Source organism: Anas platyrhynchos, chromosome 10, assembly GCF_047663525.1.
Source record: "Anas platyrhynchos isolate ZD024472 breed Pekin duck chromosome 10, IASCAAS_PekinDuck_T2T, whole genome shotgun sequence".
In the NCBI taxonomy this organism is placed as follows: domain Eukaryota; kingdom Metazoa; phylum Chordata; class Aves; order Anseriformes; family Anatidae; genus Anas; species Anas platyrhynchos.
In genome coordinates, this window is record NC_092596.1 from 9,247,751 (window position 1) to 9,274,390 (window position 26,640).

Genomic DNA, 26,640 nt, shown 5'->3' on the forward strand with positions numbered 1-26,640 from the left:
CCAGCGCCTCACGCAGCGCAGCGGCGGCGCCGGTACCGGCGGCACCGGGAGAGCCCCGCGGTGGGGAGGGCAGCGGGCGGCGGGGAGCACAGCGGGATGCTGAGGGGCCGCGTCTGACCGTGCTCCCCCCCCCACCTCCCCCCCCGTGAGGCGGCGCCGTGGGCGCGCCCGGAGCCGCCCGGCCGGGCGGGGCGGGCCGTGAGGAGGGCGCGCAGCGATGGCGGCGGCCGAGGTGGCGCGGCAGGTGGGAGCGGGAGCGGCCGGGGGGCGCCGTGTGGCACCGGGGGGGGCTCGGCAGGGCTCGGCCGGGGCGGTGTGAGCCCGGTGGGGAGGGGGGGTAACGGGGAGCGGGGCGGCCCCCGAGGGGTGCGGGAACGGGAGGGCGGCTGCGTGAGGGGAGCGCTGCTCCCGGTGTCCCCTCGGTGTCGCCGTCCTGGCGGGCAGCGCCGTGCGCGGTCACCTTGGGCTGAGGGGATCTGAGGGGAGCCCCCTCGCCGTGCCCTTCATCCTCAGCCTCACCTTCATCCCCCCTCCTCATCCCCATCCTCATCCTCCTCACAAACCCGTCCCCCCCCCCCCCCCCCCCGGTCCTTGTGCTGCACCCCCCGGGCAGCTCCGTCCCCAGGGGACCCCGAGCCCCTCGCTGCCTCAGGGCAGAGCCCTCTGTCCGTCCATCCACCCGTCCGTCTGTCCTCAGAGAAATATCCAGAAGAGATATTTCTCCTTGCTCGGTACGGAGCCACCGTCACGCACCCGCGAGTGGAAGCGTTTTGCTTGGGGTGTGAAGGGCTCCCACAGTGCCGTAACGCAGGAATATTGCCTGGGACGGGTGCCTGCTGCTCTGTCCTCCAAGCATGGTTTTTTTTCACGCGCCAAATCGTGCTGAGCGGGTAGCCACTCGCCGGTTCGTGGTGTTAGTTCCTCCTGGACACGGCCACTGCCTTGTGCGCCGTGCCAAGGTATGTGCAGTGACTCACTCGCTCCCCTGTCTTCAAGAAAATTGAGCGTTAGGCTTTCCTCGGATGATGTGCAGGGCTTCCAGACATCTGCTGGTGACCTGGAATGAATTACGCTACGGCTCGGCCTCTCTTCAGAGGCCAAAGCGAAAACTGGCCGTGTGACGGATGAGAAATTAGAAATGCCTTCACCCAGACCCGCAGTTTGTCAGCCTGGGTCATGGCTGCGGCCAGCGAAGCGGTCTGCTCTGACATCCTGGTGATCCAGGGGCTCCTGGTGGTGATTTGGGGGATTTTGGAAGCTTTTGCCTGTTTGTGAATGTTGAATGGCTGAAGGATGCAATACGGCCTAAGGGAGCGGTCAGTGGTCAGGAGTTTTGGGGAGATCTCTCTCACTTTCCATGGTGGCTGATTCAGAATTATTTATCCTGCTTTTCTGTTTTTCTTTTATATTCACCCTGATGATTTGTTATCAGCTGAGCAAGAAGAAGAAACACAAAGTCTATACCTTCACTTTACATCCCTGCATTGCATTTGTTTCATGGGAAATGTTTTCGCTGTCTGCTGGATAATTCCCTCATTGCATAAGGGAATTACACACTTGTACAAGTGAGAACTAATTGGTACAAGCCTTGCTCTAATTTGTTGTTTAATCAGAGTCAAACGCAGTCTGGGGAAGTGGATGCCACAACGTCGAGGTCATGGGAAGGGATCTGACGTTGTTCTCACTTAAATGCGGTCTGAAAAACCCTGAATTCGGGGTCTGTTTAGCTTCCCTCCGAAGGGAGCTTCCCAGTCCTTGGTGTCTGAAACGGTTCTTCAGAGGTGTCAGAAGCATGAGATGTCAGTCGGTGTCCCAAACAGGAGCATTTTTTTAAATTAAGTGCAGAAAAAAATGTAGTACTGCAGGGCTGGGAAGCATTTTCTTGCTGTGCAGGCCTCGTTTGGACGCTGGGTCCCCTGGGTTCAGAGCTGTAGGATTTTTTGTATTCTGTGCTCTGCCTGAGCACTGCCAAACAGGCTTTTTTCTTAGCCACGGTGTCCTTTTTCGTAATTCCTGTTAGTACATGCCACCAGAAACCATCCTGAATATGGCACGTGGATGTTTGCAGTGAGCAGCTCACTGCTCGTCTCGGAGAGGACACCGTGCTTCATCCCCACAGAGCAGCAGTCGCCTCTTGGCACTCTGAGGATGTCCCAGGAGCTGTACCTGAGGTGCAAGAAGATAGAAATGCAAGTTCAGCAAGATTTTTCTAATCATTTTTTCATCCTGGAGAGATTCAAACACCTGGAGTCTAAATCTTGCCTGTTTTTGTAAACTAGCAGTTAATGTGCAGGGTTTTTTTTTGGTTTGGGGTAATTAATTTCTCTGTATTTTCCATGCTGTTGAGGTACCTCTCTGTAAGAATTACAGAGCAGGCAGCAGCAGTTCCTGTGGCATGGAGGCCCTCCCAAAAGGTGTGCAGATCCTCCAGAGACAGGGGAAAAAAAATGCAGTAACTTCTACAAGGGGCTACTCTTCACTTTTGCTGTGAAATAGCCCCGCCTGGCAGTGAAGCAGGAGAGTGTGTTGCTCTTTTTGTTCTTTTAATCTTGTTTGTGGCAAACACGCTTTGCTTCCTCCCGAGCAACAACAGCCCATTCTATCCTAGGGGGGGTCACTCTGTGTGTATGGGAAAAAAAAAAGGCATCTGGTGTCTTGGTGCAGTGCCAGTATTCACACTGGCTTCCCAGATACTCCCGTCTTTGTCTTCAGTCCAAGAAGATGCTAACTTTAAACCGGAGAATATGGAAGAACTCTCAGCCATCCAGCGCTCAGCGGTGCTAGCGGAAAAAGCCTCCGCGTGGGCAGCACTTAAACCTCGCTTCCCTTGCTGATACCTCTTCATGCATTTTAAATTGAACCGAAACATTGTTTTGTTCAGGGTAAACAATGGCAGCTCTTGAACGCTTTTTCAGCACAGATTGTTTTAGGAGCTTAACATATTCCCCTTTGGTTTTCCACAAGGTAATGCAAATCTAGATCTAATATCCAGGCAGTATGACTAACTGCCGTGTTCATATGTTGTTTATGATGGTGCTGTTTATATATAGCAGCATTCTGGATACAGAGACACCTCGTGGCATGTGGAGACTGATTACTTGCCCTGTTTCTTGGGGGATCAGGTAGAAAATGGTTCTTTTCTCTCCAGAGGCTTGGTAATTGCTGTCAACTTTCTGATGTGTGTCAACACCACATAAATAAAAAACGTCATTCTTTTAAAATAGAAAATAAAGCATATATTTTTTTATTTTTTTTTCAACACGCCTGATCTCTCAATGCTTGGCCCTTGCAGGCTTTGGGTTTTTAGCCACTACAGCACGATATGCCTTGTGGCTGTGTACTTAACGTGAAGGTTGAGCTGCTGTGACTGAAAATCAGATTTTGCTGTATTTGTTTCCTGACCTGAAACAAATGCGAAGTGTGGTTTAACTGCGTTATAAAACCACAGGTGACTAGAAAACCAGGGTACAGGAAATGACTCGCAGGCTGAATTCGGCGCGACAATGAATGCCTCCCCTTAGCTGAGAGGGGCTTAACTTTCACCATTTACTTTGTTCCATCTGGATCACACTTATATTTAGGGACCAGGAGAAGATTTGTTCTTAATGAGAGCCTACACGCCTGCCCACGCTTCCTGCAGAGAGTAGTGTTCAAACAATCTCCCAACAGCACAGTTTTAAGGCTGGGTGTTAAAAATACACTGGATGCTTCTCCTTCCCCAGGAAGGCTTCTGTCTGTGGTTCTCTCTCGCCTCTGCAGCCTCTTCACCAGGACCATGCTGCTCCCTCGCCGGGGATAAAACCCTACCACGAGATATTCTAGCGCTGGGGCTTTGTAGAAGGCAGTTTAGGAGGAGAGTTGAGATGTGCTGTCACAAAATCCACGTGCCTGATGGCCTTCTGGTTCTCCGTTTCCTCTGCTTTGTATAAAACCGCTCAGTTTGTGAATGGTTGGCCTCAGAGCTGCGTCCTAACAGGCAAAACCAAATTTTGCTGGGTGAGCAGGGCGCCCTCCTGGTTAGCGTGTCGTCTGGAGGCAAGGTGCTCGGGAGTTAATAATGAGCCATATTTGTGAACATCTTGGCAGGTAGAGTCAGACTAATGCACAAAGTATGGCTAGGGGGAAACATATTTACACATCACAGGGCTGTAAATATAGTTAATGGATGAAATGTAGTTGTATCCTTGCATTTGGGGGAAAAAAACACCCACACCAGCTCTGAGTGGTAGATGCAGTCCTTGGGGGCATTCTGCTGGCCTGAAACACTAGGATTGTTAACAAAAGAGGAAAACCAGTATGCCCGTCCCTATAAACAAGCTTTTTGATGTATGTGGAAATGGGATCCTGAAAGAATAAGTTGAAAATTACACCCCTATAAACTGTTGCCTCGTGGTTGTAATATTTCTTGCAAGCTGTTGATGTGCTTAAAAGGCCAGAGGGGAGTTTTCTGTGTTTGGCACCAAAATGGGTTCTTAAGAGAAAAGCCTGTGATCTGCAGAGAGAAATCCCTTTCTGTGGGACTGCGGGAGGTAAGGAGGCCCTGGTGGCCAGGTGAAGGTCTCGGAGCCCTTCTCCATCAGCGAGCAGCTGTGCTGGGTGCGTGGCATGGAGGGAGCTGGAGCTCATCCCTCTCCCTGCTGGGGCAGGCTCTGGCCTCACATCTTCCTTGCATCTTCCTCCAACGATCCCTGCATCTCCTGGTGCTAACAGCTGTTTTGTAGATCTGGACAGGCTCCTGTCTGAGAGTTTCATCTTTGTGACAGCAAGGAAGATATCGCTGTGCTTGGTAGCTCAAAGGCTTCATTCTCTGCTGCTTCTCTACAGCTCTCTGTGCAGAGGCTGTGTTTGGGCTGTTCAATTACTGATGTAGGTACAGTTTCCCTAATTGTTGCTAGCTCGTTTCTGTAATTGAAGTTTTAATGTGCATTGCAATAGGCGTGCAGGAGGAGGCATCGCTAATACATTCCTTTGCCCAGGGGATTCTTTTTGTTTTCGGTATAAGGTGAGACTTGAGTGTCTACGTAATTTCTCAGGATAGAAACGTTTTGTCAACTCCTTGTTTCAGCATTTGTGTTTGGGTTTGTGTTTTGCACGGTTCAATACTTTTCTGACAGGGCCCCCTTCTCCTGTAGGGCAAATAGGGTGTTTGATCCGTGCTCTCTGCATTTGTTTTGGAGAAGACTGATGGATGCTGATTGCGTTTATCACAAGATTTACAATATATGTGCAAATCTGTGCATGGACTGTATACTTTATTCTACCTGGGAGGTCTTAAGGGCATGTAGAGATAAGTGGGTTTTGCTTGAAAATGACAGACTGTGTATTTTTCATTATTTCAGGGTGAAGGCTGTCGTACTGTCCCCCTTTCTGGACACGTGGGATTTGACAGTTTGCCTGACCAGCTGGTTAATAAGTCAGTTAATCATGGGTTTTGTTTCAACATCCTGTGTGTGGGTGAGTATTTCCATCTTGGGAAGCTCTGTTTGTTGAAAAGGGCTTTTCTGCAGCTGGGTGTAGCTTAGAGGTAATGGAATTAACAAGGTAGCTTTGATTTGAATTTCCACTCCCCTGTTCTGCCTATTTTCAGTAACAAGATTTAGTGGTGCCCTGGGAAATCCCTGCTGGGGTTATGCAGTATGGCTTTCTACCAAGCAGTGAACCACAGAAATGAAATGCCTAGAGTCCCACGCGTTTATTATGATCTTTATTTGCCTGGTCTGTTTCAATGTCGTGTTTTTAAAAGAAAATAGGTATTCATGCCAGAGAACTCCATTCCAAGGTCTTGTTTGATCAGACACTCAGTTATTATTATAATTATTTTAACAAAATACCAGTCATTCTCCTCTTAAAGCACTAAAAGCTATTTTTTTCTTCTCCTTTCTGTGCATGCTTGAATTAAATAGTGTCTGGCCAAGCCTTAGCTGGTCATGCAGCCATCCAGGCTGCCAAGCTGTATGCATCTGAGCTGGGCCCTGGCGCTGTAGCAGGACTTGGTGTCTGTCCCGCAGTGTCTGCCCCTCTCACGGGTCTTCCCTGTGGTGAGGACAATCGTTTTGATGCACTGATGCATCAGGGAATGGGAATTTATTGTGTGGCTGCATGGGGTAAGCCCTGTCTGCAGTGCCTGGCGTGACAGAGGGGAGAGCTGCAGCTGCTGATGGCTCCTGGGCTCTTGTCTCTGCTGGTGGTCAGCTCCGTGTCCTCACAAAGCCTGTCTGTGCTGCTCCTGAGACCCAGTACAGGGCACGGACCTGGGGTTAAGCCTGCGATGAGAGGAGCAGAGTGCGGAGAGCCCTGTTAAATGGAGCTGAGAGGAAAACTTTCCCTGACAATGGCATTCCTGTGAGATGCTAAACTTTGCTGACAAGTCGAGGTCACTGTCAGGCTGAGTCAGTAGGTGATTTCCACTGTACACGAATGAGATGTGACCCAGTGAAACTCTTGTCCCCAAACCGAAGCCTTACTGTATTTCCTTTTGCACTTACTGAGCTGCTGTGTTATTTTCTGCAAGTAGGTGCAGCAGCAGATGCCTCCCTTGGTTAAGTATTCCCCATGATGTGTGGAAGGCGGTTGAATACCCCTGCTTTCCTCTTTGCACAGCAGAACAGGAATGCACTAATTGCTCGTTCTTCTGAATAACAAGGGCTCACCGAGATCGATGTGCATTAGTTGTTAATGTCAGTCTTTTATGAATCGTAACAACACAGACATGGTAAATCTTGAAATAAAGAAGCTTCATAGAAAAAATTAATAAGTTCCCTTAGAAAAAAATGTGCACATTTTTAGCTGATGAACTCAGGCTTTAACAGAGCCTCAGTTAACTTGTGGTAACAAAGTTAACCCCTTAAACATCCTGGGGAGAGAAAAGAAAAAACGGTCCCAGGATCCATCTGTCATTTAGACTGCTGGGTCTCACTGCTACAGCAGGAATTTGGGGTGAAAAACTTCAAGAACAGAAAATGAACAAGGATTGAGACCAACAAAACAGGATGAAGGTGAACTGATGCCACAGTCAGGCCACTAAACATGACAGAAAGACACTTCGTTACTCCCCATTTCTCAGCTGCATGTGGAGTTTGTTGGAGGAAGAACCCAGCGGCAGTTTTACACTGCACCGTGCTGGAGCCGAGCCACCGATTCCTCCGGCTCCCAGCGGAGGAGCCAGGGAACGCTTCAGGAGCGACTCCCAGCAGCACGTCCAGATTAGAGCAATTTTTAGCTGTTCTCATGCTGAAAGCTGTCTCCCCTCTCAGACAAGCCAAAGATAGAGTGAACGAGCAAAGCTCTCCGAAGAACTTAGGGGCTGTGGATGGTTCCTCTGCTATTTTATTCCTCGGCACAGCCATTTTCTCCCTGAAGCTGCTCTGCTAAAATGCTGGCCGTGTGCTAGTTCAGTGCAAAGGCTGGGGAAGTGTTTAATGGCTGAGCCCTTCTGTGCTGACTGCATTGCTCAGCGAGGTGGGGGAAGGAGGGAAAGAATAGGCTTTTATTTGGTAAACTTTCTCAGTTTTGGCCGGGGCAGATTATAGATGTATTAGACTAGCATCCCATTATGAGCAGGAATTTCCCCCTTCCTCCCTCCCAGGATTTGTGAGGGATTTGTCCTAAGCAGCCTAGTCAGTGCAACGAGAAACTGCTATTTTGCTGGGGAAACACCATCTTTTCTTCCCAGGGGCTCTACTGCAGCTTTGAGGACTCACAAAGAACAGTTCCTGTGTTTTTTCCTTGTGCATTCAGCAGCTCCCAAACTGGACCCAACCATTTCTGGCTTATCACTTCCCAGCACTCGGTCCGTGCTGGAATTGCCCTGGGCTCAGTGATGGTGGGAGTGAATTCGAGGTGTCCCCCCCAGGGGGCTGTGTTTAAGAGGCAGTAAGTTTGTGCTGGGTCCCCACACCAGTGAGCACCAGCAGCAGGGGAAGGGTGGGATGCCCACGGGTTTCCTCGTGCAGAGCTGCCCTCAGCTCTCCAGCGGGCGGCTTTCTGTGGGGTGAGGAGCTGTGGGGTGAGGAGCTGTGGTGCTGCCGGTTGCCAAATGATGGGTTTTGTGGTCACTGCTGCAACCAGCTGAGAACAGGCTTTCTTCAACCGAAAAGCCTCTGCTCTGCGGGGCAGATGGCAGCAGCATGGCTGGGAGGCCCCAGGCTCCGCTGAGGTGCTTCTGCATCGTCTGTGGGCCCTTGTTCCTCCTCTTGCCCCCCGCAAGCCCGGCCTTTGCCTTGCAGTGGTGTGCTGTCAGATGAAAGGAGCTATTTTTTTCCCTGAAAGCTGGCCTTATCAGGCTGTGCTGCCTCAGGGCTCATCCTGATGAACCTGCTACATCGGATTACTTCCCGTTCCTTCACACGAAAGGGCTGTGCGTGCATGTGCGTCTTCTATAGAACGGAATTATCTGATATCTGGAGCCACGGGGGTTAGTCTTGTGAGGGACAGGGGTTGCTCTCTCTTGAAAGGGCTCTGTGCGGGTTCAAACACTCCGTGCTTTCCAACAGCGGAATACTCTGAGGACTCCTGACCTACTGCAGAGGCACCTGAGGGTCTCTTGAATCCTGAGCGAGGTAGAGAAGGGAGCCAGTGAGCAGTCCGGTGTTGTTCTGCCTGACATGTGCCAGGGGAAAGCAAACTGAACCACCAGGCTCAGAAAGGAAGAGGAGGCCGAGCTTTCACAGCATGTGCTTCAGCAGGTGTGGTGCTGGGGCCGTGGGCCCTTTCTGTCTCACCCAGTGCCGGGTGAGCTGGCGTGGGGATGCCACACATCCCGAATCCGACTGCTGTGGTGTCCCTCGCCTTCTTTTTTAACTTCCCCGTCTCTGGAAATCATCAGACTTGAAAGCTAAAATCCACCCGGCGCTGACAGGCACGGTGCTCCCGCGTTTCAAGGGCCGTGCGAGCTTCCTGGTGCCGAGCTCTAACAATAAAGGTCACCGTCCCTACCTTCTCCTCCCCGCAGCGCTTTGCCAGCCCTGCTCCAGGAGAGCAGAGTCGCATAAAGCTTAAGTGCAGTGTCGGAGATCAAATCCCATGTGTGCCTCTATGCCTGACATCAGGAAATAATCTCCCTGCCAAGGACGCCTCTCGCTCGATTTGCGTACACCGCTGCTTTTTTCCACGGTAATTCTGCCTCCCTTAATCCCCATTCATCCTTTCTGTTTTTTTGGAGAAGATTCCAGCGCTGCTGGCTGGAACGAGCACAGCCTGCTTGTCCTTTTCATCAGCACATCTGTTCCATCTGGACTGCTGTCCTTACAAGAAGCAGTTGGCACCGTTTTCATCCTCCAGCTAGCAGAAAGTTGCCTCTGTGTCAGGCAGCGTCTCCCAGGAGGCTCAGCAATCCTCTGTTCTCGCCGTTTGCCCTTGAAAGCAGCGCTGCTCCCTAGCTCTGGTCGTGTTTAACACAGCAAAGCACTTTACTCAGGGCGTTGCCATCTCACATCGCTCTGCTAGCATTAGGGCCACGTTTCTGTTAGCTGAGAGTCCTTCTGCTCTCCTCCCTCCTCTTCTCTGGCAGGCTCTTGATGCTGTGCTGTGGCAGGGGGGTTTAGCTGGAATGGGATTGCTGATGTGCAGGCTTCACGTCTGAGATGCTGCGTTAGTGCCTGGAGGTTTTGTTTCCTAAACACGAAGGTGTAGGAGTTCGGATGGGAAGCTGTCAGCTGTGGCGTCGTGGCTTTCCAGTTTCCATCTTCCCCTTCCAAAAGGAAAACATCAGCGTGGGAATTTGGAGTCGCCTTTACTGGCCCTGCGCAGCGTGCGGGAGATGGAGTATAAAAGCATACTCCGCCTTCACAATCAGCCTGCACCCCTTCTGCACCTCTCCCGTCTGCCCCGACAGCTAGAGTCACTCCTGGAAGCTCCATGGGATGGAGTGCGTGGGGCGTTGGCACACGTGTGGGGCTGCCCCCCCAGCAGGACCCAGCCCGGTCCCCACCAGGGATGCGGGCAGCCGAGTGCCTGCTCTGTCCCACCCGTCCGGGTAGTAACCCTTGGCAGGAGCTCTGGAAACACTGCCGCCTTCTCAAGCTGTTTAGATTTTGGTCTTTTTTTTTATACCGACATTTTCCTGGAATCCCTGCTAAAAGCCTGGCGAGGTTGTGCAGGCTTTCTGCTCTTAACTCTTGAAAACCCCGTCCAAACCGTGGCGATGCTCTGGCCCTCCATACCCTCTGCACCTTCTCCCCACAAATAGGACAATTAGGACAAATGCTGCCCTAAAAGCCCAGACTGGGGCAGGATTGTAGCACCGTACACCCGGTGCTGGCTCTCCTCTCCCCTTGGGGCTGCAGAAAGGCTTGGTGTGAAAGCCACTGGACTTCTGGCCGAAGCTGACATCCATCTGTGACACTATCAGCATTTCAGCTCGAGGTGTGCGTTGACTTCCAGATGTCAAGGAATCATTCTCCCTTCTTGAAAGACACTTGGTGATCCTGGCAATCAGAGAGCATGCGGTTCCCAGAGCGGTGCGGGTTTGCCTTGCCCTGAGCTGTGAAGTCCCTGCTGGGGCCAAGAGAGAGGAATTTGCCTGCTTGAAGGGGTGAGGCGCGGAGATTTGGACGGGGGAAGAAGGGGAGGAGTTTCCCCTTATTGAATTGGGCGTTTCATGCAAGTTTGGATCTGTTGCAGAACTCGAAGCCTACAAAAATAAGCTCTTTTCTTCTGAGCAAAGTAGGGAAATGATGATGTCTTGTTAGGGAGCTGGGGGCTCAGGGAGGGAGGCAGGGAAGGCTGCCTCGCCGAGACACAGGCTCCTTGTGGTCCCGGGGCAGGCTGGAGGAGCAGCCTGTGCACTGGGTGGGGTTCAGCTGGCTGCCGAAACTTCAGCAAAAACCAGACGGGTGGCTGAGAAATGGCCATTTCCCCAAAATACCACAGTCCTCACGGGGCAACAAAGCAGACTGCTTAGAGGTTCGCTGCAAAGTCAGGTCCTGGGAGCTGGGGAAGCTGGCTCTGCTGTCAGAGCGTGGTGAGGGAGGCTGCCCGGTGGAATGAGTGCACGGAGGGGTTTGTTTGGTTCTCCCTGGGATGTATCTAAAACAAATTTAAGGCTGGTCTCTGGGATTTGTCTCTTGCTGCCAGATAAAGAAATAGTTCCCCGTGATAGAGGGGATCCAAATAGCAGTTGAATGCTGCAGAACCTCTGGAAGCAGATTTCTGTGTGTTGTTCAAGTTGTGCAGCCTAATATTTCCTAATATATGGAAAGCAGGTATTGCAGAAAAGGTCCCTTCTGCTCTAGAAGGCTGTGCCCCAAGCAAGGCTGCTGTGAGTACAAGAAACCATCTGCACAGCTTGCTGTAGGATTGGAACCAATTCTGTTTCTGCACTGAAGGAAGCTATTTCAGTGGCTGCAGAAATATTAATCTGGAGAGTCTTTTTTTGGAGATGGCAATAAGCCCCACTTCCACCCCCCCCACCTTTTAATGAAAACAGGATTTTCTGTAGTGTAGTTATGGGATTCTGCAGGATCTGAGCGATGCTTTCCCCTTTGCCTTTTCACCTTTTTCTTTTCATCTCTATTTTCTAACGATATTAATGGCCATTAGACTGTGAAATGTGATTTGCCTGGAATACAGGCCTCCATTGTACATGCCTTTCTGCTTGCCAGACGGTCCCTTTGGAGCACGAGATCTGCTTTCATCTGCTACAATTTCACCCCTGTTAATGTTTAGATGCTGAAAGGGCAAGCCATATTAATATTCAACAAAACATTTCAACTCTTTTTTTTTTTTTTTTTTTTCCCAACAGGGGAAACTGGCCTTGGTAAGTCCACCCTCATGGACACCCTGTTCAACACCAAGTTTGAAGGTGACCCAGCATCTCACTCGCAGCCTGGGGTCCAGCTCAAGTCTAGTACCTACGACCTGCAAGAGAGCAATGTCAACCTCAAACTGACCATCGTGAGCACAGTGGGCTTTGGGGATCAGATCAACAAAGAGGACAGGTAAGTGAAGAGGGAGAGAGGCCGTATCCTGACCTCATTCTTTCATGCTTGGCTTTCTCTTGTGCCCTACTTGGGTCGGACTGTGCTCTCCTCTTTCCTTCTTAGAAGTTGCCTTTGTCCTCTCTTTGGGATGGAACAGGAAGAAAAGAGGAGACCACAGTGTGTCAGCACTGCTCCAGCTGTCACAGCAGCTTTTTGTACACTCTCAGAGCAATATTGGCCTGCCGGCAGCCCAAATTCAGCTGGTGGGGCTGGCTGAGAGCTCCAGGGCATTTCTGTGCTCGTTGCCTTGTGCTGTGCTGACCACAAGCTGCCAACCAAACCACTAGCGTGGTCTAGTGACCGTTTGGCTTAACAACCGCTTCTGGCAGGGCTCTTCCATCTTGCTAAAGGATGCATGATTGATGTTCAGTGAAATGTAATTTGGGGAACTGGCTCTGGCAGCTCACGTCGCAGCAGAGCTGGAGTGTGGTGGATAAGCGGTGTGTGATTCCACCAGGCCAGTGCACATCTTCACAGCTGGGGTTTGCTTTGTTGCAATCAGCATCTGTTAGATTTTCTTTTTAATTTTGTTGATACTCTTTACGTTGCAAGGCTGATGGGCTCTGTACATGTATATCAGATGGCCTTGGAAGGGATTTACAGATTTGAATTGGTCAGAGAACTGGTCCTGAAGAGAGAGATTTAACAAACAGTCCATTTTTAAAAAGCAAGCAGAGGAGTGCTGTCTGTTTACCTCTCTGCCTGTGAGATGATGTATAACTTTTTTCCTTTCACTGAAGCTATAAGCCCATTGTTGAGTTCATCGATGCTCAGTTTGAAGCCTACTTGCAAGAAGAACTGAAGATAAAGAGGGTCTTGCACAACTACCATGACACCCGGATCCATGCTTGCTTGTACTTCATTGCTCCCACGGGCCACTCACTGAAATCCTTGGACTTGGTGACAATGAAGAAGCTTGACAGCAAGGTAGGCACATTTAACTGGTACTGCGCAGGTCACCTTGCTCATGATGGCAATACTGCTGCTTTTCCAGGGCGTATCTTCCCCCTCTGCTTAGCCTTTATGCTAGTGGAGATGACAGGGTTGGCAGATAAATCCTGTAGACTTACTAAGCACTTTTTATTTTTTTTGTAAGTTGTGTTGTAGACTTGGAAAAACCACCTGGAGCAAAGCTCAGGACTTCTTATCTCTCTGTGCCTTTCTAGGTCAACATCATTCCTATCATTGCCAAATCGGATGCCATTTCCAAGAGCGAGCTGACCAAATTTAAAATTAAAATCACAAGTGAGCTGGTCAGCAACGGGGTTCAGATCTACCAGTTCCCAACAGACGATGAATCAGTGGCGGAGATAAATGGGACAATGAACGTAAGTGACTCAGCACTTCCTCCTCTCCTGGAGCACTTCAGCACTCTCACTGTTGGGGTGGTGGCCTATAATGGGGTGTTTCTTAAATCCATTTTCCCTTTAATTTTGCGTCTTAAAAATGGAGGATCCCACCCATGTAGTGTCATCCTAGGCTAGCAGAGCCTTGTGATAGGCTACAGCCTCTCTGGCAGGCTTTTGTACTAAGAAAGCAGATGATTTTTACCCCCTTCCTTGTCCTAATACATAAATCTTGAGAGACATGCAGGAAATTGGACAGATAGTGAGGTCTGGCTATGCAGAGGAAGGACAACCACGGGTTATGAATTAATCAGATGAATATTATCTGTCTCACGTGAGGGGCAGCCTGTCCACAGTCAGGCACTTCACTGTTCTGCACCAAACAGCTTTGCTCTCCTGGACTGGTGTTTCCTGTGAAGCGCTGCATCTACAAGGTGTTTCCTCTCAGCTGTGGCTGTCTTTGGAGCAGAGCCCCTTCACCTGGCCGGCTCTGGTACTCCTCCTGTGCGCTGAGTTGCTGTTTTATTACTGATCTGCTTTTGTTACTGATCTGCTGTTGCTTAGCTGGGTCCTGTGTCTGGTTTGGCCTTGCAGCGCTGATGAAGGATGGTGCTGTTGGCCAGAATGGGTGAGCAGAGGGATGCAGTGAGGCTGGATTACAGCAATGGCTTCCTTTGAGCTACAACCAAGTGGTGGTTTGAGAAATTTGTAATTCAGCCATAAAATACAGGGGTTGGACCAGAGGCCCCTCTCATCTCTAAACATCTGCTCTTGGTCACTCCTAGAGTACATAATAAGAGAGAGAAGGTATATGATGCCTCCCCCAAATACTTCCTTAGCCTCTGACCATCTTCAGATCAAGGATTTCTGTCCCATGCACCACCAGTGTGTGAAGAACAGAGTACACAAGTTAATTCCTAGTCAGAGTGATTTTGGGATGGCATCTTGCGCAGTGCTCTCACTGCACCAGATTAAAAGCACTGCTGGAAATGAAGATACAATATCACTCGGTCCTCAAGGAACCAGAGATGTGATGACAAAGGGAGAGGTCCTCTCCCGTTGGCCCTTCTGAGGGTGGAGGTAAACTGCTTATCTTTGCTTTCGGTCATTTCCATGTCTCCTGGCAGGGAATTGCTGTCTCAGGTTGTAGGCGTTCTGGATTGTGTCAGCTGCTGCACAGAGATCAACTCTTTAAATCCTCCATTAAACTGATATAAATCATAATTACCAGCTTTAGGGGGGCTAAGCAGGCTGGAATGTGAATCTAATTGCGGTAGTTTTACACACCTGGAAAACTGGTCTCCAAATGCTGATTTTTTGGAAAACAAATCTGCTTATGCTTCAGGTCAGGAGATGAGGAGATGGAGGAATTGAGACCAATAAAAAAGCCAGGATGGGATGATTTAGGTTTGTAATCTGAATTGCCAATTTTAATCATATTTGAAATTGAGGAATGGAAAACTTTTATTTCAGTCAGTTGGCTTAGCCTTCACGTTTGTGATTCTCTACAGAAAGCTTCATTGTCTTTGCCTTTTACACATCAACATCTTAGAAAGGTTATAAATGAAGTCTTCAGGCTAAAGTGGGGCTTCTGGCTGACCAGCAAACATTCTAGATCAGTTACCTTTCTTTTTTAATTACAGAGAAAATTGAGACTGGTCTCTTGATTACTTAATGTTTTGCTTATGATCTGTGTTGGTTGTCTTTTCCATGAAAAGTAAAAATGGGTTTTTAAATATGCAAACTCACCACTTAATGTGCATTTTAGTTTATTATATTCACTTGTGCTGGATGCATGAGGGATTTTTTCAGGGTACTTTGCATACAGAATTGACTTACTAAACGAAACACTGCCTGATGTGACAGGAATTGATGAACTGAAGATTTAAGATCTGTGTCATCGTGATTAGAAAGAAAAGTATTTAACCATGAACAAAGGCGTCAAGTGGAGTATTTAGCAAATAATCAGATTAAACAAATCTTCAGAACAAGATGCCTGATTTTGCCTGAAATTGATCTGGTATTTTTGATAATCCCACTATGCCGATGTTTACAAGTTCAGAGATGTAGAGACCACTTGAAAACACTCTCCAAAATTCTTTGGATCTCCTCCCATCCGGGTTTTATTCTTAAATCATAATAAGAAAAATGAGCTCTCCTATTCTTTCAACTCCCAATTGGCTTTTCCATTTTGAATGAATTAATCTAATGACTGATTAATATATTTTCCCTGCACCTGCTGTTTAAATGGAACCACATGCAACCACATGAGCTGTCCCACATGGTGGGAGCTGGAACTTGCTTGTGGAAAAAGGAAATCACCAGCACTTTCTCCCTGGCGAAGGCAGCAGCCAGACAGTGATGGAGGAACCAACTCCATTCGTGGTGACTGAGCCCACAGGCAGGCAAGGTTCAGTTTCCGCCACTGCCCCAGGTTGCTCCTCTTGCTCCCATTGCTCAGTTTGTCGCTTGGACATCCCTTTAGTTCATTCCTCCAGAGACCTGAGTGTGAAACAAACAAAAGGCATTTACAGCAGTTGGAGAAATCAGCCAAGGGATGCTCCTTGGGAACAGCCTGAAGAAGCCAAGAGGGAGGTGTGGAAACTCACCAAGGAACGACAGGATGGGAAGAGGGCAGCTCTGGTAGCCTGTGGAGGAAGGTGTCACCAAAGTGGAGCCCATTTTGCCTCTAGCAAATACTGGCATGATCCCATGGCCTGGATGGGAAGCAGCTTGGGCCCAGCCCACGTGCTGGCTGGCCTCAGGTGTCTCAGGTGCAGACCATTTGCACACATGCTTTGCAATTAGACAGCCCTCTGCTGAAAATCAGATCCCCTTCTACCTGGGACATCGCTTTCCTTTTTCTGCTGCTTGGCCTCTCCACCACAACTGCAAAGGTAACTCTGTGTGGAGAGTGTCTCAGGTGCTCAGACCCTCAGCGTGGCCCAGAACAGCCCCACCAGCTTGACCAGTAGCCCCATTTATGCTGTCATGTTCCCCATGTGAGAGTTGCAAGGCCAGGGAATGAAAGCCGAAGAGCCCATCTTTGTGGGTGCTTGATGGCACCTCTTTATTTACTATATGAGCCACGCTCTGAAAGTAGAAAATGCCATCTCTGAAATCTTTTGCTTGTACTGGCTGTTACCAACTTGTCCACGTTTTCAGATGACCCATGGAATTAAAGCTTCTCCACCTGCTCTTGTGAGCAATCTAAGGTCACTGATCTTCCGTGTAATTGGCATCCTGGGGCCCTTTTAATTGTCCAGAACAAAATGCAGTTTAAAGGCTCCAGCTAACAAATGTGTCTGCGCAGAACTCAGCAGAAGGGGTGGGTGCAGGGAGTTGGCAACTTTATTTTTAATTCTTGAAACCTTCCACTTGACTTCTTTGTAGCTTGGCAGAATGCAATGTAGTTCCTAGGAGCAAGTGGAGGTGAGGAAACATCTCGCTTACTGCACAACAGATAAATGCAGTAAGATAGCAGAGTCTGAGGGGTTTGCTTGGCTGCCTGAGTTTGGGGAATGAGGGGAGCGTAAGGTGAGGTCTTCTGAGCCTAGAGCAGTGGTGTTGGCAGTGTTTTTGTTCCATCTCTGCTGAACTTTCACTGGGCAAGTCTCTTAAGCTCTCACTAAAAAGTGACTATTTTGTGCTTCTGGGTCACAACAAAGAAATTCCTTTTGCTGTTGGTCAAGCATCAGGTGCTGCAACAACCATACTGTGTGGTGTGTGTCTTGGCTTGAGGAGCATAATGAGACATGGCTGAGGTACAGCTGTGCTCCCCTGTCCCTCCCTGAAGGTGTGATCCCTGGATTCAGCCTCCTTTGTGGAGGGATGTGTTCAGCCCTTCCTCACCAGGGCTGAAGCAGACAGGGAGGAAAGCTGTTATCCTGGGGGTGAAGGAGGGACTTTGGTCCCTGATGTGACAGAGCAAGTTGTCTTGTGCTCTGCTGTGAGCTGAGGGAGCGGTGGGATAAAATCAAGAAGGCTCCAAGACCTCTTTTATTGCTTCTGTGCTTGTGCAGATGTTCTCCTCGGGCACGGCAAGCCCCCGGGACAGCAGCTCAGGCAGAGCCCCGCAGCGCGTTGTTGGAGCTGTCTCTCTGATGCTAGTCTTGTGCTGGCTCATCTCACCTGAGGTCCCGTGGCTGGGAGGATCAGCCAGGTAGCGGCTGTAGTGTGGTAGCACTAACAAAGTTTCCAAAAAGGACCCTCCCTTCTCCCTCCTTGTCTTGGGCTAGTGGCCAGTGACTAGACTCCCTGAGATTAGCTTGTGCGTACTGGCTGTTGTGCTCGGTGGTTGTGCTGATCTCCGCGTGCTGCCGAGTCAGCCGGAGCTGAGGGGGACTAACGAGGGTTGCATTAAATGTGTTCCAGGCCCACTTGCCATTTGCAGTGATTGGGAGCACAGAGGAACTGAAAATAGGAAACAAAATGATGAAAGCTCGTCAGTACCCCTGGGGCACGGTGCAGGGTGAGTCAAGACCTGGGATTTTTCATGGCATGGATGGTGGCACATCCACCAGGAGGCAGTGGGCTTGCTCTCATAAGAGGAGCAAAGACCTGCTGATCTTCAATATCTTGTGGGGGATTATCTTGTTAAATCCTTGTGTCAGGCCTATAATAACAGTTTTCTCTGTTTGGAAGGGCTGTTAAACCTGCTGGTGGAGTAGATGTGGGGCCTGTGGGAAGACGTCTTTGTTTCTACCCCTATCTTACTCCTTATCTTGTCTTCTCATAGTGGAGAATGAAGCTCACTGCGACTTTGTGAAGCTGCGAGAGATGCTGATCCGTGTGAACATGGAAGACCTTCGTGAACAGACCCACACACGCCACTACGAGCTGTACCGGCGGTGTAAGCTGGAGGAGATGGGTTTCAAGGACACTGATCCAGACAGCAAACCCTTCAGGTGGGATCCCTGGAGTAGACAGGGGAGCTCAAGGGAGGCATTGGTGGATGCAGTGTCTGTGTGTGGGTATGCATGCATCCTTGAGAGAGCATGTAAAGAGCCAATGTGGCAAGAAAACCTGCCAGGTCAGATAAATCCAGTGGTTTTCATGATGAGGGCCTGATCTGAGAGGCTCAGGGGAAGCAGAATTTGTCCCCACTCATGTCATTGGACTTTCCTTTTTCTTTAGCTTACAAGAAACTTACGAGGCGAAAAGAAATGAGTTCCTGGGGGAACTGCAGAAAAAGGAAGAGGCAATGAGGCAAATGTTTGTCCAGAGAGTCAAGGAAAAAGAAGCGGAGCTGAAGGAGGCTGAAAAAGAGGTGAAGACTACAGTACTTGTCTCTTGGTGGTTGTGGTGATAGATCTACTCCCAAGTGGGCAGCTGCTGCCAGAGCACCTTGTGCGGTGTAGTTTAGGACTTTATCAAAAAGTCTGAAGTTTAACTTGGGATCATGGGGACATGAAGGTGTTCATCCTGTAGTGCTCACCTCTCCCCTTTTCCCTCTAGCTGCATGAAAAGTTTGATCGTCTGAAGAAGTTACATCAGGATGAAAAAAAGAAGCTAGAGGATAAGAAGAAATCTTTGGATGATGAAGTAAATGCATTTAAACAAAGGAAGACAGCAGCTGAATTGCTCCAATCTCAGGCTCAGCAGGCTGGAGGATCGCAAACTCTTAAAAGAGATAAGGAAAGAAAAAAGTAAGTTGCTAACCTGGTATTTGCTTTGCAGTAATGGTTCTCTCTTCATGTTTTCCTGGATATTGATAGCTCTTTTCCAGTTTACCCAGTCCTTATCAGGGGAAGGCTTGCAGACAGATGTAATCTTTAGTAAGCTTGAGCAGTAGCTGGAAGCATTTTACCTCTGTAACCCTCAGGAGCAGCGAGCGCAGTACTCACCTCCCTCTCTGCTTGCTGAAAGCATGGGAGAGGATGAGCTTGTTTCCATTTACTGGGATTCCCTGCTCTTCCCTTAGTCTTCCAGTGCCTGTGATGAAGTGGAACAAAACCGGCTGCCAAGGTTAGGGTGTGGTTAACGGGGATGTCCTGCCACCCCCAGAGAGGAGTGTGTCCTGTCCCAGGGTCTTGATTAGGTTTGGGAAAAGTTTATGCAGTGGAGATTATTCAGGGAGCCAAATAGTCTGGAATTCTTGAATCTGCAAAACGTAAGACTGCAAAAGTGTTAGTACTCTCCCTAGCCCTAAATCAACTTTTTGCCCTCCACAGAAAGAGTGAGAAGTAATTTATGGATTTAGAAAGGTTCCTCATGCTGGGGACTGGTGCAACAGGATTCAGCCTCTGCTCACAGTCCCGTTGTCTGGGCTCTGAGCAGTGCCCATCCCAGGCTCTTAATGTTCTGCAATTCCTCAAGAGCAGCCCAGCTGTACAGCTGAAACAGTTTTCCTGTTCCACCTAGCAATGGAGTTCCTAGCGAAAAGGAGTTCCTTTTCTTCTCACTGTGGTACATTATCCAAAGTGGGGGGCTGTGCCACCTTAGCATGTGTACAAAGAGCAGTGTGCGGATAAACAAGTGTCTGTTTTTTACATCACTGCCATATAATCCCCTCTCTGCACATCCCTGAAGCAAACCCAGAGAATTTTGCCTGCACGATGCAGTTTTAAGTACATGGAGAAATGCTGTTAATACGAAGAATATGGCACATGCCCAGATAGCTGACAGGGCTGCTTGTCAGGAAAAATAGTCCTTGACTGTTAAACTTGGAATCAAATGAGACAGGAGGGGAAAAACCCAATAACCAGAATCAGATCCTATTTTAGTCTTTTTCGTTTTGAGCTGGAACTGCTTCAATGTCAACATTCTTGTGCGATGAGCAATTAGTGCTCCTGCCCTTCTCTCGGTTGTCCGTTCCTTTTTCTACTGCCTATTTTGATTTGCCCTTTTGAATTACCTTCAGGGAGTTTTAATATCTTTGCAAACTGAGGAGCCCGAGACTGACTGGGGACAGCCTGGACTATGTGAGGAATACACAACTAAGTTCTTTTCATGCTCAGAGCCCTCAGTTGTCTGCACACTGAGGACTGCAGACTTGTGCCGTGAGATTAGTCTGGGTGAGGAATGCCGAAAAGGGGACAACGTGCCCGGTAGTATCAGCAAGTAGTGGCTGTGGCCAGGTTAGCCAGGTTACACACTTGTTCCTTGAAAGCAGTTCTGATCTCAGAATCATCCCTGACACCAGGCATACCCATACAAATACACATTGGTACTGCCCTTGTTGGTTAAGCCTGAGGCATAGTAAACTGCGAAAGCAGTGGGACAGTGTTTGCTTCAGGCTTGGGGAGGTAGTATGAGGCCTCTCTCCTCCAGGAAAACAGTTGTGTTAAAAATAGTGATGTTTTCTTTGCTCTAACTTCTCCAGTTGTCCTTAATGATTCATTTCAGTATTTATTTCATTCATAAATCTCTATAACAATCCCTGAATTTCACAAGCCAGTAGCTTAATCGTGTCTTGTTTAATAATAACTGTCAGTCCACTAGCCTTTTTCTTTCACAGAGACTTCTTTAAGCCCAAACTCGATAATTTGTACTAATTGTGACTTGGTTTCTTTTTTTTTTTTTCTTTCTATTGTTGCATCATCATCACCATTATTAGTTCTTACATGTATGCTGTTTTACAGTTAACTGCTCTTGGCTGCATGGTGCATGAGGCACATTGTCCTGGTAAGCGTCATTAACTAATATAGACCTCACAGTGGGATTAGTTACAGTTCCTAAAAAAGCAGACCCTGTGCAAGTCCAGAAGCCTAAAAATATTATCGTCCCTGTTTTCCTCTGCTTTCACCCTTGTTGTATATGCCTTAACAGACTCTCTGTATGCAGTTGTAGAAAAAGGAAGCATTGAAGCCAATCATTAAAAATTCCACAAAGTAAAATACAGGGAGATTCAGTATTTGGACATTAAATGTGGGAAAATAAGGATTAGATCCTCTTCCTTTTAAATGTTTCCAGCACTTTGCTGGCTTTGTCTTTATTCTAGCTCCCCTAGAAATAAATGATACTCTTTAATCACGTAGGCCGTGTCGATACCATGGCAATAGTTGCTATGGAGAAGTGGTGATGACAGAACCAAGCTAGCCTTGAAAATGTCTCTTCCCTTTCTTCTCCATCCCTCCCACCCCTGCAAGGTGCAGGGTTCGCTTGTGGTTACAGTGCAGGTGAAGAAGGATGCGAGACTGGTTTCAACATCCCCCCCCCCCCAACAGATGGTAAAATCTGTCCAAACCAGAGCTTTCATTTGTCCTAACGCACCAGAGAAACACAGAAAGAAGTGTGAGTGTGTGTGTGTGTGTGAGTGTGTTCAAGGAACTACTGCTAAATAACCAGAGAAATAGTAGAAAAGAATAGAAAATAGAATAGTAGAAATAATAGAAAATAATCTGCTGGCTTATTACAGTTGTTTGTCCAGAATCACGAGAGATACTGAGCATTTACCAAATAACGAGGGCTCTGAATATAGCCAGAGAGACTTTATGACATTTTTAATAGTCCGGTGGGGTACCCCACGGACAGATACTGAGTTGTAGGAGGCGGGTGCAGACACACATCTGGGAGCCAGGCGCAGTGTGCCCAGTTGGGTATGACTAGTGACAGAAGAAGGCTGTGCTCAAGATGCATCCAGAAAGCCTGCCAGAGCACTTTGCCTCACATTAATGGCAGCATCCGAGTCTCTGAGGAGTTTTGGCAAGGCTCAGGGAGTTCCTGCTGGAGCAGAGCCCTGCCAGTGGTGTCACGCTGTGAGCCTGTCCAGAGTGTCTCTGCCTTGATGTGAGCAAGGTGGCTACGTCGTCATGGACAGGCTTGTGGAACAGATAAGGATGTCCAGAAGGTTTACCAAACGTCACCAAAAGCAGGAGTCTGCAGAGTGAAGTGCCAACAACTATTGTAAAATGAAAGCTAATTTAAACCCAGCTGTATAAGAAATGCACCTGCCTGGCAGAAGATCCTTATTAGGGTTACTAGCTAAACTGCTAATGGCAGTGGGCTACTTATAGCTGGGCTGAGCGTGTTTAAATGAGCTTTTTTATTTTGTTGCTGATTCTCTGGTGAGAGGAAAAGGAAAGCTCTTAGGGAATTGTCTTGCTTCTTGACTGAGCAGCAACGCCAAGGTGAAGGTGACAGCACCCCTAGTGTGAGACACACTTCCCTGAGAAGAAATGTGTTGGAACAGCAGCATTTAAAGTATAAAACCCTAAAATCTCAGCCTCTAGGCCACCTTCCCTGCAGACAAACCTGGGCTGGTTTTACATTCTCTGCTGGATGCAGTCCAAAATAACTTAGGGTCTGCCCTTACATAAAGAAAAGCTGATTTCAGGATTTCTTCCCTCTTGTCTCCACCAAGAGAAGTGGAATAGCACCTAAACATCACGCTGTCACTGAGAGGCATTCGAGTTTAATTTCAATGGGATGTTCCACTTAACAGAAGAGCTTCAGAAGGGTCTTGCACTGACTCAAACTGGAGCTCGCAGTCGTCTTGAGCGGTCTGGTAGAATGAATGCCTCTGCTGCCAGCAGTAACTGTAACACAATGAAAAGAACAATTCCCTGCTTTTCAGGGTACGAATGTTGAAAAATAAGCTCAAAGAATAACAGTGTTCATTACTGGTGCTGAGTACGGAGGCACGGCTAAAGTGCAGTTAGAGTGAACATTACTGATTTTTGTTGGGTTTGGATTGCTCTTGGCAGGCGGTGTAACTGTACACTGTTGTGTGCCGGGCTGTGAATCAAATGAAGTTCTTTGTTTCCACTACACAAATGCAGGCAGTGCCTTTTTCAATGGGCATTTGTCCTTGCTAAATTAAATATGTATATATGGTACTTTTCCAGAATTCAAAAAAATAGTCTCAATATTGATCCAGTAAGTATTGCAGGGCTCCACTGTTTTGCAAGGATACAAACAAGCCACAGTTGATGAGCCTTGCAGCTTGCAAAACTGTGATAGGATTGTTGTAGAAAAGAAATGTTTCATCCCACTGCTGAGTATGTGTGTGTGTATGCATGTGTGTGTGCATAAAGCATGTTTTGTAGTCAAATTAAACTGTATTAACACTTAGCAACATTTCTTTGTGTGTGTGTGTGTGTTAGGAAACATATTTATATTCTTATTTTATTTTTTAATTTTGTCATTAATCCATAAAGCCATTAATCTGCCTTTTTCTTTCATTTTCAGTTCGGGTTTCCTGTAGAACCTTTCCCTTCACACCAGAAGCGAATGCCCCCACATTCGGTTAACACGCAGCTATGCCACTGTGCCTGTTTGCTCACCTTTACTCATTGCTCCCTTACTGTGCTCACCATTTTGTTTTAAGCGACAGTCCGCACCCTTGGCTGTTCTGGGTTATGGTTGTTTTTTGTGAAAAAAATCAGCAACAGCCTACGTGGAACTGGCAAGAGATGCTCGGGGCTGATACCTCTCCCCTTTTGGTCAATAGCAGGCTGCCAAGCGCTTGTAGGACTAGCGTCCCCACTGCTCAGTCATTCAGCTTTTTGCCTGTCCCCTCCACTTTGTGCGAGGGCTGCATGGTGACAGCGCGGCTGCTTGGCGGCGTGCATTTCGTGCCTGTCGTGGGACTGCTGTGAATGCAACCCAGCGCTGCAGCGTGCTGGTCTCAAGAGACTGGCTGCCCCCTCCCCTTTTTAATTTGTTGCGTCTAACCCATCATTACCCCACTGTGCTGTCATGCGCGACTCAAATCATTTTAAAGGACTTTTTGCAAGACTTGACATCCCCACAGGCATGAGGGCTTGAATCCAAACCTCAAATCCCCAGGCTTGGGGGATTTTCAAACTTGGATCCATGGTTTGCAACTGAGTGTTCTCTGAATGCTGCAGGGGTCACGAAGGATCTCTTGCCTTGTCGCCCTCTCAGTGTGCTGGGCTGGATGCACTTCCTGGATCCAATCTCAGGGAAAGCTGGTCACCTTGCTGTACATATCAGTGTTTGTGAAGAAAGACGATGATGTTTCTTTGACTTTCTTCTCAGTGATTCCAACAATTTCTGATTTTAATGCAAAAAGTGTTATCTTTATTTTTTTTATTTGTCATCTGTCCAGAAGTGTACAGATGTTGACAGGTTGCCTCTTATATATTTTTTTTTATTACTCAGCAAAAGCCTTGTTTTAATGCAAGATGTGAACTAAAAAGGGAGGTGTTTTGCTCATTGGGGCCAGGAGTTCACTGAGTGGCCAAGTGCCAACTGTGGTTTGCCTGCAGGTATCTTCTCTGTGTATTTCTGGATGATTTTGTGGTTTTTGTTTTTATTTTTATGCCTTTTTTTTTTTTTAATAAAGTCTTCGTCAGACAGTGAATTCTGGTTAACATTTACTTCTTTTTTTTTTTTTTTTTGTTTTCTTTGCCCTTCTTTTACAGTAACCCATGGCTCTGTACTGAGTAATTATCCCTGAATACAATGGGCTGGAATGGACCTTCATTTACTTGTTAAATCACAGGGTCTAATAAAACGTGACAGCATTTCAGCTGTGACCTTTCCATGGTGTTACTCTTGCTCTCTCCTATATCCTCATTGTGAACCTGACTTTACTATGTACTGGTGATTATTGCTTTTATTAAACAATGTAAAATGAGTCCTAACAAGCTTTTGGACACTGCAACTTTAAATCTTAATTTTTTTTTTCCATGCAGTTAATAGATTCCCCTTTCTCCTGGTCCCTCTCCACCCAGATAATGTGGAAATAAGTTCTGTGAGTTATTTTTGCTGGCAAAATAACAATGCAGTTTAAATGTATTTATTGGTGACTTTAAGGTGAGAACAGCACCTTAGTTAAATTATCACATAGTCGAGAGATTTAAAACTCTTTTCTTTTCATACTCGGTGTCATTTTCGTGACATCACCTATCTCTCTTAATTTGCTTTTATTTTTTCTTTTGCTAATTCATGCTACCTAAAGACTAGCATTTAATACTCATTTCCATTTCAGACTTGCTTGTTGTGACCCTGATCCTTCAGTCACACTGCGTACAGGCACTGTCCGCAGGCAGGATGAACCCGTGTGTCCTGACCCTGCTAAAAGATCAGGCTGTGTACTAGCAAATAGTTCCAACAAAAACCCTTTAAACCCCAGGTTTTTGGATGATAAGCACACCTCAGAGCTTGCCAGGATAAGTAATACCATTTGTAGTGCAAACTGCTGCTGACAGTTGTACTAGGGAGGTGTTAGGGATGGTGCTAAAACCTCACGAGCAGTTCTTCCATTCCCATTAGTCTTGCTGGCTTGCACCAAACTGCAGCCTGGCCTCTCCCAGCAATCAAGGCAGCTAAAACTCTCGATTGCAGTGTATTTTCTCAGGAATTGTTTCAATATAAATAGGGTTTTATTTCCTGAAAAGTTCTTTGGTTCTTTTTTTTTAAAGCAAATTAAAATAATTGGAGTTTTTACTTCTTCCATTACTGTTGAGTGCCTGCTCCCAAAACCAGTCAGCATCATTATGTCAGTTTTTTTTGGGACATCTGATAAAAGAAGCATTTAATGTAGATTATTTATTTTAACAGCATGCCACAGATCAACCACTGGTTGTTCTTCCTGGTTATTTGCCTTATTAGAATGTAATTAAAAGTTTTATAAATGAAAAAATGTTTTTATTTGTGTAATTTCCTTTAAGTGTCAGAGGTGCCACGAGATACAAAACCTCACAGAAAGAGGTTCCATCTCCTCTCAGCTGTTTTCACATTGCATCTCTTTTCCTTGCTTTTTGAATGTCTTTCTCTTTTTTGCTAATCTTCTGTTTTTTTCTCTTTTTTCCCTCCCTCTCTCTCTCTAGCTTTTTTTAATCTGTCTTCGCCAGCTGCACGGGGTCTGAGGGAGAAGACTGCCACTTCTAGAAGAGGTTAGGGATCCTATGTCTGGGGAGGGGGGCGCAAACCTTCAGTGTTAGTGTCTGGGGAAGAAGCTCTTGTGCTGACTTGCATGGTCTCTAAAATCAAGGTGTCTTGTGATTTGTGTGACAAGACAGCGGGGGGCTGCTGGTTTCCTGGAAGAGAAACACAAATGCGATGGTGTTTGGACTAATTATGTAGCGAATACATTTTCAAACATTGTTACGAGCTTTTTTTTTTCTAATTTTGTCTTTAATAATATAAATGTCGCGGGCTTCCACGGGGTTTGAAGCCTTTCGGTATTTCCAATCTGCTGTTGCTCGATTTGATTCTGGGAAACCGCGCGAAGACAAACAGAAGCGCGGCGCAATTTGCGATGTCGGCAGCCACGAAGTCTTTAATTCTAACGCCAATAAAGTGAAGAACTGCGTGTTTTCAGCGCTGTCCTGCTGCGTCCCGCACCGTCGCGGCGCCGCGCCGCCATTTTGTGGCGAGCAGAACCTCCTGAGGCGCGGCGGCGG

The 26,640-nt window shown here is 47.7% G+C and overlaps 1 protein-coding gene across 5 annotated transcripts; it reads left to right on the forward strand.

Moving 5' to 3' along the window:
• Window positions 1-88: 88 nt before the first annotated feature.
• Window positions 89-26,557, forward strand: SEPTIN6 (septin 6). Of its 5 annotated transcripts, none has more exons than XM_027465253.3 (11): window positions 89-244; window positions 5,340-5,454; window positions 11,741-11,936; window positions 12,719-12,905; window positions 13,145-13,306; window positions 17,699-17,795; window positions 18,063-18,231; window positions 18,461-18,593; window positions 18,782-18,972; window positions 20,883-20,950; window positions 23,456-24,567. In XM_027465253.3, the coding sequence occupies exons 1-11, from the start codon at window positions 218-220 to the stop codon at window positions 23,515-23,517; spliced, it is 1,407 nt and encodes a 468-aa protein (XP_027321054.1). In that variant the 5' UTR covers window positions 89-217; the 3' UTR covers window positions 23,518-24,567. The 5 variants fall into 5 exon arrangements, with proteins under 5 accessions (XP_027321054.1, XP_027321058.1, XP_027321056.1 ...); XM_027465257.3 differs by having other exon boundaries at window positions 90-244; window positions 20,908-20,950; XM_027465255.3 differs by lacking the exon at window positions 20,883-20,950 and having other exon boundaries at window positions 90-244; window positions 23,456-26,557.
• Window positions 26,558-26,640: the final 83 nt, after the last annotated feature.